Genomic DNA, 14,987 nt, shown 5'->3' with positions numbered 1-14,987 from the left:
TCATGATAAGGACACTTTAAATAAATAAATTATTATTATTAAAAAAATAGAAGAATTCTGTCATACTGTGGTACTAACACTGAGGGGAAGGCACAGTCAGGATCTGTTGGCTCCAGATAGAATCTCCTTATAACCCTGTTCCTGTTCAGGGACAGAATGCAGCAGTTAGGGCGTGACTGGCAATGCAGTCACTGGACCAGGAAGTGCTGTCTGGGTACCACCTACTGAACTGGTATCTTCTGTTTTGGAAGTAGTGACTACTTGGAAATAGTCCTTTTTTTTTTTTTGATTTTTTGAGATAGGGTTTCTCTGTAGCTTTTTGGTTCCTGTTTTGGAACTAGCTCTTGTAGACCAGGCTGGCCTCGAACTCACAGAGCTCCGCCTGCCTCTGCCTCCAAGTGCTGGGATTAAAGGCGTGCGCCACCAACGCCCAGCGAGTCCTTTAAGTCTTGCTTTACTTTTTGGCACTGTGGATTGAGTCCAGGGCCTTGTATATTCTAATTGAGCTTCATCCCTCCTCTTTTATTTAACACGCATGCACACACGTGTACACAAACACACACACAAATGTCCAAGAACCTTAGATTACTTTTTGTAAAGCAAATAATTGCTACAGTTTTTCATTAAGAAAAAGACATTGCATGTTGCATGGCCCCATGGTTGCATTTGCTGTTTTCTGTCGTCGCCATCTCGAGTGTGGAGTTGCAGGAATTACAGTGCTTGATAACCGATGGGGGCTCAGTCACTTCAAATGTTGGGAGACACTTTCCAGTTCAAGTTTTTCTTTGTAGTTACCCAGAGGGACCCTAGATTTCCCTCTGCAGTTCTTTTGTGGATAACAGACCAGGTTATTTTGCCAAGTGACAATGGGGTGACAGAGTCAGAGAAGCCATCTAAATGGTAACAGGAAAAACTACAAGTTGAAAAATATTCATAGGTAATAAAGTAAAAAAAAAGTGAGATGGGGGTGATGGATATTGTTGTAATAAAAGCTAAGGTATAATTTCAGGAAATGGAAAATGCATGTTAATTAATGACTTATATATTTGTTGAAATATAAATAATAAAAACTCAATGTGTACACTGTGAAGTCAAGTAAGCCATTTCCAAAAGCCTAAAGTTAGAGTTGGCTCAGCATAAAGAGGGCTTTATAAAGTGTCTCTCTTCATTCGTGATCCGAATGGGCCAGGGCCCAAACTGTTTTAGCAAATGTCTCTGAACTATGTAATTTAATATTCTGTTCAAAGCAAATACACACTCTATTCATAGTACTTGGGCCAGTTTAAAATTATCTAAGCTTATTTTCCTTCCTAATTATTTTGCTAAATGGCACCTAGCTGAGAAAGCAGCTGTGGCCGTGAGGGGGTGTCGGGGGTCAACAGGATTCGCTGTGCAGTGGCTATGTGTGGGGCGTCTCCTCGGTCTGTCAGCGGGTAGGACACTCAGACAGTGAAGACCGCACCTGCTTTGATCTCAGAAAGAGTACCTATTTTGTACTTTATTGACCACACAGGGAGGAGAGATTGCGATTCCATTCAGAACATGTCTTTAAATATTAATATGAACCATGCATACAACTTTGAAGACTATTTATCTGACTCAAACTATAGCATTTATATTCGTTGATACTTCACCTAGCAAATTCATCTGCTTGTCTGACCAGCCACACTTCCTGTCTGCCTGTCACAGTGAATAGGTGCTGTGGACATAGTGTTTTGCTTTTCCTCATAATTGATCACCTAAGAACTGTGTGAGGTGGTGATAGAGAGGGCGGCCTCTGAGAAGATGACTAGCTACAAAATGAGAAAGGCTTAAGGAACTTGACCCGAGAAGTTTGAGTGCCAACAACATGGCAGAGTTGGAATTTCATGCACCTCACGGCTGCCTGCCGCCCATGCTTACTCTCTGCTATGGAGGTTATCAGATGAGGTCTCTTCCCCCTCAGCGACCCTAGATGAGGTCCAGGTACTTAGTGGTTACTCACACAGACCCTTAGGTTACCATGGCGAATGTGAGAACCCTTTCAGGGCATGTGTAACCTGTTTCCTGAATTCTAATGTTTCTGTTTGTTTGAGACAGTTTCAATGTATAGCTCAGGCTGAATTCTGATGTTTCTGTTTGTTTGAGACAGTTTCAATGTATAGCTCAGGCTGTCCTCAAACTCTGTTCTCCTGCCTCCACCCTCTGAAAGCTGGGCTTATAGCCATGCGCCATATCTGGCTTTCTCTGTTGGCTTTGAAATTTAAAAATAAAATGCAAACTGGAAAGTGCTGCTTAAAGGATTATGGTTCCTCTTTCACAGTGTTCCTGTGTTTAAAGGGTTGGGCATTTATCTGGGGCATCTTTAAATATAAAGAAACACAGGGAAAAAAGAAAGCAGTTTTGCCCATCTTCCTCTTTGAGCAGACGGTCAGTCCTAGTCCAAGTGTATGCCCCTTTCCAGATGCAGTGCTGTGGTCACTTAGTGTCCACCCAGGAGGTCTTGGCCCCCTTCGTGGAGGTGGCAGGCAGTACGCTTCCCGCGGGATGGATGCAGCAGCTGCTGGCCTCGTGAGTGGAACTAGCACTTACCAGTGGATGTCAGGCTAAAGGGAGCAAACACTCCTTTTGCTGCTCTGTCCTGTCTTATGAAGACACAGTGCTTCTTCTTTGCCCTCCTGTCTTGGGAGGATACAAACAGTGCTGTCTGGGCGTGCCTTCTCCAAGCCTGGAACCTCCATTCTGGTTTCTTAGCCTCCAGGGAAAAGGCATCTTTAGAAAACTTGACCTTAGCATCATCCACAGTGTGTGAAGTGTTGAGTGTCTTTGCTGCTAACGCTCTTGGAGCCTCCTGCTCTGATCACAGCTGCGCTGGCATGAATTACTAAGCATTTGCAACGTGGTGAGTGGAGCGGACTTCTGGGAGCAGGTTGCTCACATACTTTCAGTTCTTGTTTTTTACTCCTTAAGTGCACATTCCTGACTTACAGATGGACACTACTGTTGTTGCATTAAATGTCTTGACAGCGCTAGTAAGGTACAATTTATATCCCATGAAATCCACCCATTTTAATTCCCCTGCACTCCCTAGTGAAATGATAGAAAGGTGGTTCTAGACGATTCGGTGCCTCCACCACTGCGAGCTGCCGTCTCTTCATTTGTGTGACCTACACACAGTATTCATCTGGCCCTCATTTTCTCCTCTAATAAAACGAGATCCTGTGGAGATATTGGTAGAATCACAGGTGAAGGATTATTGGGCCATTACAGAGTATCTGGACACGTGTTATATATAACATGGCTGGGACTGTTTTCATCTGTTAACCCAAGAAGGCTTTAACGGGCATGCTCTTACTGTGAGCTCAGTGGAATTGGTGGTGGTAGCTAGCAGTGAGTGGAGTAAGGAAAATTAGCTTCTGGTAGTAAGCAATGTTCGCTGAGCAATTACTATCTTATATGCCAGATCCTAAGTACATAAATTAATTCACCCGCTCTTCAGTCTTGGAGTTAGTTTCAGTGATTATGCCCATAAAAGTAAAGGATTCTCTGGGGCTGGCGAGATGACTTAGTGGTTCAGAGTACTGGCTGCTTTTGCAGAAGACCTGCTGCATAAACATGGTGACCCAAAACCTGTCTGTCGCCCTAGGTCCAGAGTATTGGGTACACTCTTCTGGCATACATGTACTGTTCATATATACATGTAGGCAAAACAGTCATATACATAAAATAAAAATTAAAAATAGTTTTGGTGAGGGAGCAGCTTTTAAGGTAAGGTTAACCCTTTTTACACAATGTAAATAAACACTCCAAAAATGTCAATGCATACTATAGGTAGTATCTTTTTGAACAAAAGTGCTCTTTCCTTTGTGGTATCTGACATATAAGTAACAGGATTAATGCTAATTAACTTTAAAATTTTTTTTTTTTTGCTTTTTTGAGACAGTTTTTCTGCGTAACAGTGTAACAGCCCTGGCTGTCCTGGAACCTGCTCTGTAGACCAGGCTAGCCTCAAACTCACAGAGATCCATCTGTCTCTGCTTCCAGAGTGCTGGAATTAAAGGTGTGTGCCACCACTGCCCAGATACTAATTTAGATTCTTATTGTTTGTGATCTGGGGCTTTGAAACACATCTGGCGGGGCCTCCCTTGAAATGTATTAGGATCATCAGTGTCTGGGGAATGGGATTTAGTCTGAGTTCAGCCTAATGGAATTCCTGTGTATCTTTGAGGCTAGGAAAACAAAACAACAAACCAAACACTTCTTTCTAGAAGCAAGGTCTTGGGAGAAGAGAGGTGATCACAGCCCAGAGAAACACTGCCCCAGCCAGGCCAGGACTAGACTACCCGTAGCAGGTGAAGGGTCTGGGATCTGGAAATCAGAGGGTGGAGGAGGATCTTCATAGATACATGTGTCGAAAGCCAGCCATTGTTTACCGTGTTCACTGAAAGTCTTTCCAGAGGATTGTTGTTCGTTCCCTTGAAACTGTCTCTATTGTTTTAAAACTCGGTTACTAATCCTGCCAGCACCTGCAATAACACAGCGGCCACATGAAAGTTCCCCTGTGTCATGCCAGTGCCCAGCAGAGCTGGTGCTTGAGCTGTGTTGCACGTGGATACGGTGAGCCAGGCAGGGAAGCAGTGAACGCTGACCCGTGCTTGTTGTGTCTGTTCTCATTTCAAAGACGGTCGAACCTATGCCTAACCTACTTTTAAGGAAAGCCATGTTTCAGTATTTGCCTGGCATACAAGGCTCAGGAGCCTGTGTTCTGGTTTTGTTCATCGCCATTATGTGTCTACATGATGTAGATTTATTAGAGGTGATTTAGTTAGCCTCAGGCAATCCTAATGGGTTTTCTCTGGCTGTTAAAAAAACTCTTCAAAGAATCTTAACTGAATTTTCCAAGCAGACCGGTTGATTTATCCTTATTGAAAGAAGAGTTCCAGTACCCCCACACATATCATCAATTATAATCTCTTTTGAAGTGTAATTTGCCGAGTCTTGATTAAAAGGCCTGTAATTGTCCTGTCCTGCTGCTGGGGGCATGCTCTGCTGCCCTCTAACGGCTGCCCGCTGATGGCCGTAATCGACTTCTCCTGCCACCTCCAGAATTAGCCTCCACTGACGGCTGTGGGCTGCCTGATCTGTGAGAAGAGAACTTGGTGGGGGGTGGGGGTGGCTGCCATGAGCACGGGGCACTGAGTACCTAGGCTGCAGGCTCGGGGTTGAGTGTTCTGCTGAATTATTTTACATCCTTGCGTTCACTGCTGCTCTGGTATTTAAGACTGCCGAGGGTATCTAGTACCTAGCCATGCCTCCGTCGAGTAAGTTCTTACATAGATTTGTTCAGACAGTGGGCGAGAAGACACAGAGGTAAAGATGCTTTTCTCTGCTCTTGGTGAAGACAAGTTGTTGACAAAACTACTGGGTTGTTCTCTTTCTGCCAAGACCTTGGCAAACCCCATCGAGCTAGAGTGCTTGCAGTTGTTAGGAGAATGTCGTCTCTGTGGATTTCTGCTTCTTGGGTCCTGTCACTTCTTGCTTCAGCAGGAGCTCAGTGGCATTTGAAATTTTCTGTAAGGAAATTTATTAAGATACCCTTCATCACTTCAGATATTGGGAACCAAATAGTACAGATGTAGAGTACTTTCAGGCCCACCTCCTTGGTTGAAGTTAATGGATAGCCAGGAGTGGATTTCTTTTTCCCCTTTCCAACCTGCAAGGCTTTCTGTCCCCTTTATATAATAATCTTTTATTAATTTTATTTTTACCTAATAAATTGTGTTTAGAGGCCTGCTTTAAGTGACCACACATGAAATAAGAACATCTCAGTCATGTGTTCTCATCTGGTTTTTTGTTAAGCACGTCCTCCTGTACTTGGCCGATTTTGGGAAGTGTGTCTTCCTAGCTAGTTTCCATTGTCATACCAGGTGCTGTCTCTTGCTGGCTTTACTGTTTGATTGAGAGTATGGCTCATTCATATGTTTGTAGTGAGTATCCTTTTCTTGTGAGAAATGATGCTTGTGTTTGCCCCTGGGGAGAGAGCATGAGCTGGTGGTGCTCCTTTCTTATCTAACATTGCACTCTGGAGAGTTTTTATGTTTATAAGAGCTTTCCTTTAGTCTCTGTACTTTATGCATAATTTAAGTCTTCCACAAGTCATTAACATAACCTAGAGAAGCAAATTAAAAAAAAAGGTTCTGTAAACACTTAAGAAGCCAAGTCATAACAACTTAGAAAGGAGACGTATATGTCATGTGTCTATACCAGTGAATGCTGTGGAGGCCAGAAGAGGGCGTCATGCTCCTCGGAGCCACAGTTACAGGGAACTATCAGCTGCCTGATGAGAGTGCTGGGAACCGGGCCAGGGTCTTCTGGAAGAGCAGCAAGACTCTTGATGGCTGGACCATCTCTCCGGCCCTACGCCGGAACCTGGAGAACTACAGTTGCTGTGCAGTCATGCCCTTTCCCATTGCTCGTTTGTGAGTGGCGGCCGTGGAAGAGATTGGTAGGAAGGAGGCCTTCTCCACAGCCTCGCAGTTTATACTCCATTGTATTTGATTGTGCTCCGTGCCCCGCAAACGTGTATTTCCCATTGCTCTTTGTCATTTTCAGCATGACCCAAAACTAACAAAAAAAACTCTTGGGTAAAAAACACTAGTACTTTGCCACCCTTTTAAGGAGATTCAGCTGCCTCTGAGGAGATAGGGAGAAAAGAGAAGGCTGCCTCAGGACCAGCCTGCGAGGGTGAGCCTAGAGAGCTCTGTGGTAAACAGCTAAGCTTGGGTAGTAAATGGTGTAAAGTTCATAACCCAGCTTTCAAAGCTCTAGCAACACAATCCGTACGCCAGGCTCTCCTGTAGCAATTGTGTCTTGTGCCTAGTGGGGTCTCAGGAGCACAGATAGTCTCGTCTCCTGGAAGGCCCAGGTTCAGTTTCCCGGCACCCACTCCAGTCAGCTCATAGCCCCTGTAACTGCAGCTCCAAGCTGCTGTTGCAAAGGTCAAAGCCTCCATGTACTGACTGACTTTTAAAAAAATAAATTTATTTTATGTGCATGAGTGTTCTGTCTGCATGTTTATCTGTGTACCACTTGTGTGCCTGGCGCTCATGGAGTTCAGAAGAGGGGAATCTGATCCTGGGCTGGAGTCACAAGGCGTCGTGAGTCCCCATGTGGGTGCTGGGAACCAGACCCAGGTCTGCTGTAAGACCACTGAGCCGTCTCTCCAGCCCTGAGAGCAGATTTTGTAAATAAAGTAGGAAGTGATGAGAGATACTGTGAAGTGCTGAGTTGTAGTGTTTCTTAAGTCAGCCTTGACCGGAAGAGAATTCCCTGCTGACCCAAGCAGATAAAAAGAATTTACTGGAAAAGTGTTGTATAGTGCATGGAACTGACGAGTAGAAGAACAGGCTTCAGAACCAGAAGGGATTAAAGACGTCTCAGAACTTGTGCTGCCAACCAGATAGGAACAACCTGCTTCGGAAGCCAGTTTTGCTGTGTCACCAAGGGATCTTGAGGCTGAGCTGGTCCTGTTCTAGTATCTGGCATTCGGAGACGTAAAACTTCTTGTAGTAGGTGTGGTTTTCCCCTCTTCTGGTTCTGTATCACACGCATACATACAGCTGTCTCTACCATGTACTTCTGACACTAAGTACAAGGGGTTTCCTCATAATCAATCTTCTAAGCGCTGCCCGCTGTTCACTTCTTCACGTGGGCACCGTGTTCCAGAGTTAGTGTAAAACTCCTGCGCTTAAAGGCCGAGTCTCACTGGACTGACCCCAAGTAGCAGGTATTGGGTCTCGGAATACTCCAGATCAGGGCTTCTCAGGACGTGGCCTCCCTAGGTTCTGCTAATGCACTGGCTCTCAGGTCCCAGGAAAGCCATTTCCTCCATGTGTAATGAATGCCACAGCCAGGCCTAGACAAAGAGAGGACACACTTGTGGTGAAGTGTGGAGCGGTTTCAGAACACAGCCGTGTTCATGCTGACCCTCTGCACCCTGTGTGCTCACTGCCTGACCAGCAGATGTCTTATTGTGTGGTCATGATGGATTAAATTATGGGATGCTAGTGATTGATTCAGTTTCTGTTCCCCTCCTCTCCTCAGAATTTTGGAGTGTGATGGCAGTTCAGGCTTTCCCTTGAACTCATGATGGCTCTGCCATAATTTACTCTGTTAGCATGAGAGTGATAGGAAGGGGCAAGTTAGCAGTCACCAGAGACACTCCCTTCTGTCACTCAGAAAGTTCCAAGGACAGAGACTAAAGATTCATGTTCTGTTTTGCTGCATATCTGTTGTGTGTACCCAGTCTAGACAGGTTGGTGTTTAATTGCCTAAATGGCACCGTATTTCCAGAGCTGTTGGTTGGTGAGCGGGTAGCATATTATGATGGAACCGGAGTGCCTGCTTCTGAGTCCCGATTCCCACACTCACGAGCCATGTGATGTTGGCAGCTAGCTCTTACCTCACAATATTGGGAACGTTAAGTCAATACTTGAAGTCATTATAGGGCAAAGCTTGTAATAAACACTGAGTGTAAGGTAAATGTTAATTAACATAATCATTATTAGCGTCACTGTCAAACCTTATCTTAGGTCAGGACCCCAAGGTGAGCATGGGGTGAGCGCTAAGATGTGAACATGAGTTTCAGGGTTCTTGTGCAGCTGATAACAACTGATCAAGCCACAGTATTGATTTAGAAACACGAAATGCTATAGGTTTTCTGTCAGGATGTAAAACCGTGAGCTCGTGTGAACTCCTTTCTGTTAGCTGTTCTAATATAGAATCACAATAAAAAGAACAAATAGAAAACTAATGTTTAAGGAGCAGAACTTATGGATACATCAGTTGGTTTGACAGGTTGTTTTCATTGTAGCAGGTGGGAATGGTGGTGGGGTTTTTTTTGTTTGTTTTTCTTTTACCCACAAAGCCTATAAAGTAGTTCACTGGCTTAATTAGCCTTGCTTAATTAGCCATTATCTGATGACTATATATATTTTTCTTTTTCAAATTCGGGATTTTTTCTTTTTTGAAGAGTGTGTTTTCTATAGGACAGGGCTATAACCTGAATGGTTTGTTTCAGCAGACAGCATAGTGGCTGGAATGGGATAGACTCATGGCAGGGTCCTTGCTGGACTCGTAATCCAGAGTCATATTTTCTCCTCTTTTAGGAGAGCGGCTCTCACTGGGTTCTCACAGTACTCTCCAGGCCTGGCCTGCCTGTGCTGGGTGGGGTGAGCTGCTGTGGAGGAGGGAAGGGTGGAGAGGGCTGGAGAATCCTCTCTCAGCCCTGCAGCTCGGTGTATGAGGGAGTGTAGTTGAGCTTCAGCTTTTTTTGTTTTCATGTTTTAAAGAGCCTGCTTTTCTCTAGTCCTGGTTGGGAGTATCGAGGGCTGGCCAGGTCTCAGAGTGCCTGCCTTGCCAGAGCCTCCATTTAAGGAAACCTGACTTGCTCCCAGCACTGACTGGTGAATATTCCCTTTTTGTTGAGAGCCATAAACCCCAGCGGTGACTCTGGAAAACCAAACAGTCACTTGTGGCTCACCCTGAAGGATGAACTCAGCCCCTCACTCGGGAGGCTGACAGGAAGAATGGCACAGGGTGAGACTAACTTTTGGGTACATTATGAGTTCCAGGCCAGCTTGGGCTACAGAGGGAGACCCTGCCTCGAACAAAAACAACAGTCACAAAAGCAAAAGAAATGAAGTCAGCTAATAAATAGATTACCCCCCTCCCCAGGAGAATCTGAAACTATGAAATGTGGAACGCTGAAGCTGGTAATTGAGACTTTGCTGAGAAACACCTTGGAGTAAACAAGGCTTCCGGTCTGTTAGAGCTGTTAGGGAGGAGGAAAAACATGGAATCAGGGGCTGCTAGTGCCACGGCAAGAGGGATCAGCTGTTTGGAACAAGCTGTGGAATACAGAGAGCGAGGGAAGACTGACTGCCTACTTCGTGGATTAATAAAATAACAAGTAATTTTTGAGCTGTTGCTGTCTACAGTCAGCGTGCTGCTCAGGGTGCTGCTCTGAAAAGCACTAAAGCCCTTGGTTCTCAGCCAGCTGCAGCTTCGCCTGCTGAAGAATGTTTGGCAAAGTGTGCACTTAGGACGGTGTCCCTGCAGGGAGTGGGGGTGCCACTGGTATCTTGTGGGGAAAGGGCAGAGATGCCACTAAAATATCTACAGCTCCCTTAAAAAAACAAACAAAAAAAACCCCCACAACTTACCTGGATAAATGGTCACATGAGTTAGAGTCATTGCCGTGCTGTGGCTGACATTTCTCTGTTTCTCAGGCAGGAGTGAGATGGAGGCCTCGGTGATACTGCCCATCCTGAAGAAAAAGCTGGCCTTCCTGTCAGGTACGTGTCCAGAGTTCTTCCGTAGGTGAGCTTTCTATGATTGCTTTAACAGAGGGACTGTAGAGTTTCTTTTATAAGGTTTTGTTTTTCAGCCATTCCTTGCATGGGTTGCCATGATCCCTTGCTGCTGGTTCCTCATCACCTGGTTGTTATTCTGTTCTGTGATTGACTGACTGACTGACCGCCATGCTAATGAAGTCCCGACTTCTCACTCCTGAAGTAAAGTTGAGTACCCAGTGATGGTCGACAGACTAGCATTCAGCAGCTGTTCCTGGAGTGATAGCTTCCACTGTGCTGCCAGAGTTACAACATGCCACTTCTGTTCTCTGTACTCACTTGAATTTGCTTAAAGTTACTAACAAGAAGTGTACATCCGCAAAGACGATTGAAGGTGAAGATGGAGGACCTCTGCTCCCGTGAGAGCTGTGGTACGCTGCATTCTGGCCCAGTGACTTTGGAGTCTGAATCATTGACTGTATCGGGAGAGACTGCACTCTGTGGCCCTGCAGTTTAGGGTCACTCAGACTATAGTCTCTTTGTTTTTTCTTTCCTATTCCCCTGGGCTCTTGTCATTGTCTCGATAATTCTGATTTCTTTTTTAACCCCAAACGTTGGATGTGTCTTTGTAAGTTGCCGTATTGTCCTGATGAAGATGGTAACGTTGACAAAACAAGAAGCTGAATTCTACTGGTGGTGTGATTCCTAATTTAATATGTGTTTTCTTTTTAAACTTGTGTTTTCAATCACAACTTGTGTTTGGATGTGGATGATATTATTAGCATTCATATCTGTAGCCTTGTGAATTTCATAATGATTGTTTGATAATGTAAATTCTTACAACGGGAAGTATTGAGCAGGCTCTAAGGATTGGTGACTTGGCACGCACCTATGTAATCCCAGCACTCAGAAGGCTGAGGCGGGAGGAGCAAAAGCTTGAGACTGGTCTGCTGTAGGAGATTCTGTCTCAGACAGTAACAACGCAAAACAACCAAACAAACACAGCAACTGCCTTGAAGTGCTTTGGACATGCCAGGTGTCCTCCAGGAGGATTGCTTCTGCACATTGAAATGCGTGTCTGACTCCACTGCTGGCATCTGTGGATGCTGGCTTCTTCTTTACACCAGTAACAACATTGTCCCTGTGCATCCTTTGCCTCGTCCACCATAGCTGTTGTGAAAGTCTGTTTCTCGTGGCTTCTGACCCTTCCACTTATACACCAGTAGCTATTTTTGTACCCCGAAAGAAGCTGAAGATGTGGAGTTCAGGGTAGTGTAGTCTTGAGGATTAAACCTGACCCCTAAAAGGAAAATTTCAAGGTGGTTTAGATATCACCTACAGCCTATGTGTGAATGCTTGTGTGTCTACTTTAAATGCATGAATAAAACTGAACTGTTTTGAAGAGCAAATGAAAGTTCCCTTGCCCAAGCCAGGCATGGGGGTGTGTACCTTAATCCCAGCACTCAGGAAGCAGAGGCAGGTGGATCTCTGTGAGTTCGAGGCCAGGTCTGTATAGAGAGAGCCCCAGGACAGTTGGTGCAGCATAGAGAGACCTTGTCTGAACCGAACAAGAGGGTAACTTCTCTTAAAATCTTACCTCTTGACCAATACAGAAAAATGTTTTCAAACCAACACAATTACCCAAGTCGCTCATGTAATCCATTAAAAAGAAATAAAACCTATATTCTAATCAACAGAAATGCTATTGAGTCGCTGCGTATTAGGGCGAACCCTCCGAAATTGCGGCTTATTGATGTTAGACAAAGTGGTTCAATACCAACAGTTGCATAGAAAATAGCCCCTTATTGCTGTCATGCCATGAATCGCATTTCTGTCACTAATGGAAGTCTTTTTCACCTCAGGCTTTTCAGTTTTTAGTGATGAATTGCTAGAGATCATACAGAATTGTTTTCTTTAGGATTTGCTGGTGTTTAGGCTTCTAAAACTATTGTAAATGTCTGTTGGTTCTGACAGGAGGCTTCAGCATGAATCTAGCAGAAATTTGAAAGATGGACAGTATGAATAAAAGCTCTAAGTCGGCTTGTGTCCTTTGCAGTGCTGGGAATTGAACTCGTCACTCTGTCCACAGTCCTTGGCTGTGTGATGGTCTCACTTTGTAGTTCAGACTGGTGTTGAACTTGCTGTCTGTCTTCCGGCCTTTGCCTCTTGGGTGCTTAGGTTGCAGGTGCCCATTATCAGGCTGGCTTAAAAAGTTACAGTTTACACTGAGGGCAGACAGGACAAGGACTTGAGATTTCAGCATGCCCCACTTCCTGGCTTCCGCCACGTTCCCTGCTGTGTCTCTACTGCCATCTGACAGTCTACAGCTGGCTGTCCTGCCTCACATGGCTGTGACTGAGTGTGTTATTTTGCTCTGAATCAAATAATCAAATAAGTACATTATTTGCTGCTAATTAGTCTATCACGTAGACGAGTCTCCCAGTGCTTTCCATCTTACACTTGGATCCATGGCTCCTCTCCCGAGCAGCTCAGGCCGTCTGTCGTCATGGCGTGTTCTTTCAACCTGATGTTCACACTTCTGCAAGTTCTCCCTCCAGCTTCTACTTTTCTTATACTTACCATGGCCTTTTTTTTTTAAATCATTTTCTCTGTTGTCTCCATTTTTTTTATAGCATTTTAATGGATTTTATATGAAGACACAGCGTAGGAAATTAGTGGCCGTAATTCATACTGTTGTTATGACTTCGAGCTTTCCTTTCCAGATGCAAGTTTGTTTTCCTGTCGAGCGCTGATTGTCCTAGGCACCCAGGAAGTGTTTGATGAGCTGATTCAATTAGGCAACAGCCTAAGTGGAAGAAAATTAAAATGATTTTGGTTTTGATAAAGATTTCGTGGATGCATTTTCTTCTGAATTTTTATGTGGTTTTTGGTTTTACTATCATAAGCATTTATAAACTACAGATAGCCATTAGATATTTCCAAACTGTGTAATTGTTTTAATAACATTGGATTAAGATGTTCATATTCCTTTTTAATACCCGGTAAACTTGAATGTGTCTCTTCCGTAGGGGGGAAGGACAGGCGCAGCGGCCTCATCCTGACAATCCCGCTGTGCCTTGAGCAAACGAACATGGATGAGCTGAGCGTCACTTTGGACTACCTACTCAGCATTCCAAGGTGACTCCACAGGTGTCCTTTTCTTCCATTTCAGTATTGTTTCCTATTGGTTCTCGCTATTGAAATATCACATACTTTTCTAGTAGTGAAATTGCAGTTAAAGACTAGAACCAGGACCTGATGGCAGCACACAGATAAAATGCTTGACTCTTGGGTGCACCCCCCAGCACACAGATTTCTAAATTCATACTTTGAATCTTCCGAGAACAGCTAGGGTAAGCATCTGTTTACCATGGAGCCTCAGTAAGAAGAGACATGAGGGGCTATGAAGTCTAGTTTGGAGGTATTCATAGGCAAAAGGGCTGGTGCAATGGGCCCATGCATAAAGGTGCAAGCCTCACTTTCTGAGTTTGACACGGGAACCGCGTGGTGGAGGGAGAAATCACACCCTGCGGATGTTCTCTGACTTTCACATATGCTAACCCCCATACAATAAATAAGTAAATAAACAAGTAAATAAAATTAACGGAAATGGGCAAGGCAGGATTAGAGGCCTGCGTGCTCCTTTTCCATGAATCTGCCTCCTGGCACCTGTCTTTGAGGCAGAGCTGCTGTGATGAACCGCAGACCTGTGCAGACACACTCAGTTCCCCAGGAGGCTCTCCTGCAGGCGGCTCGGGAGCTGAGGCTGAGTGCAGGCACAGCAGATCAGGTGGTGCAAGGTAAAGAGACAAAGCGCTAACCTGCTTAGTCTCTCGTCTCTCTGGTGATGTGCCTGAAAGTAGTTCTCCAGGTCTTACAAGGCTGGTTTAGTTCTTTAAGTTTTCCAGAGTTTCTGTTGCCTCACTAATGAGGAATAGATTCGTGGTCTGGGCATATGAAGTGGACTCTGAAGAACTTTGCTTCCATCCTCCACATTCTAAGACGCCGGAAGCTCTGGAGGGGGGACTATTTAATTTCATTGCCCCACCCAGCTCTGTGCTGTGTAATATGTCGTCCTTAGTCAGTGGTCAGCGCACCTGTTTCTGCCTTTGTCTTCCCCGATGGCTTTTTTCTCTTCAGAGCTCTGCATACGCCTATGTGGGCTTGAAGGACCTGCTAACCGACTATTCTCAAGGACTCATATTTGTCGAAAAACGAAATGTAAAAGTGGTGAGCATGGTAGTTGTTTACAGCCAGCTTGTGGCTGCTTTGAACTGTGTTTTAAAGCCTGAATCATTGTAGACCCCAGATTTGACCTGTGGTAGATATGGAAGGAAACAGTAGGTGTGTTCAGGTATTTAATTCTCCTGCTCCTCTGAGAGGAACTCTGCTCCCTCTCCCCATCTTACGAGGGAACTGAAACAGAAAGGGTTAGCACGGGCAGCTTGGCCAGAACCCTGGGGCATACTAGAGCTGGAGACTGAGTCAGAGCCCAGCTAGTAGGCCAGTGACCACTGTGCCCCATGGCTGCATCTCTTCTCACATTTTCCTGGGGACACCAGCCAGGTGAGCATGGCTGGTACGCTTTGCACATGTGAAAATGCCAGGTGAGCATGGCTGGTACTCTTTGGACATGTGAAAATGCCAGGTGAGCAT

The 14,987-nt window shown here is 45.0% G+C and overlaps 1 protein-coding gene across 3 annotated transcripts in view; it reads left to right on the top strand.

Moving 5' to 3' along the window:
- Sestd1 (SEC14 and spectrin domain containing 1) overlaps positions 1-14,987 on the top strand; it is a 100,712-nt gene that overhangs the window by 35,974 nt on the left and 49,751 nt on the right. For all 3 annotated transcript variants that reach the window (XM_026789952.1, XM_013345910.2, XM_005346626.3), the window contains exons 2-3: positions 10,269-10,334; positions 13,361-13,469. In XM_026789952.1, coding sequence (XP_026645753.1) covers positions 10,280-10,334; positions 13,361-13,469 — 164 coding nt within the window. In that variant the 5' untranslated portion in view covers positions 10,269-10,279. The remainder of the gene's footprint in view (positions 1-10,268; positions 10,335-13,360; positions 13,470-14,987) is intronic.

This window comes from Microtus ochrogaster, chromosome 4 (assembly GCF_000317375.1).
Source record: "Microtus ochrogaster isolate Prairie Vole_2 chromosome 4, MicOch1.0, whole genome shotgun sequence".
Lineage (NCBI taxonomy): Eukaryota > Metazoa > Chordata > Mammalia > Rodentia > Cricetidae > Microtus > Microtus ochrogaster.
Note: the sequence above shows the minus strand (reverse complement) of the source record. Positions and strands in the feature narration are given on the sequence as shown.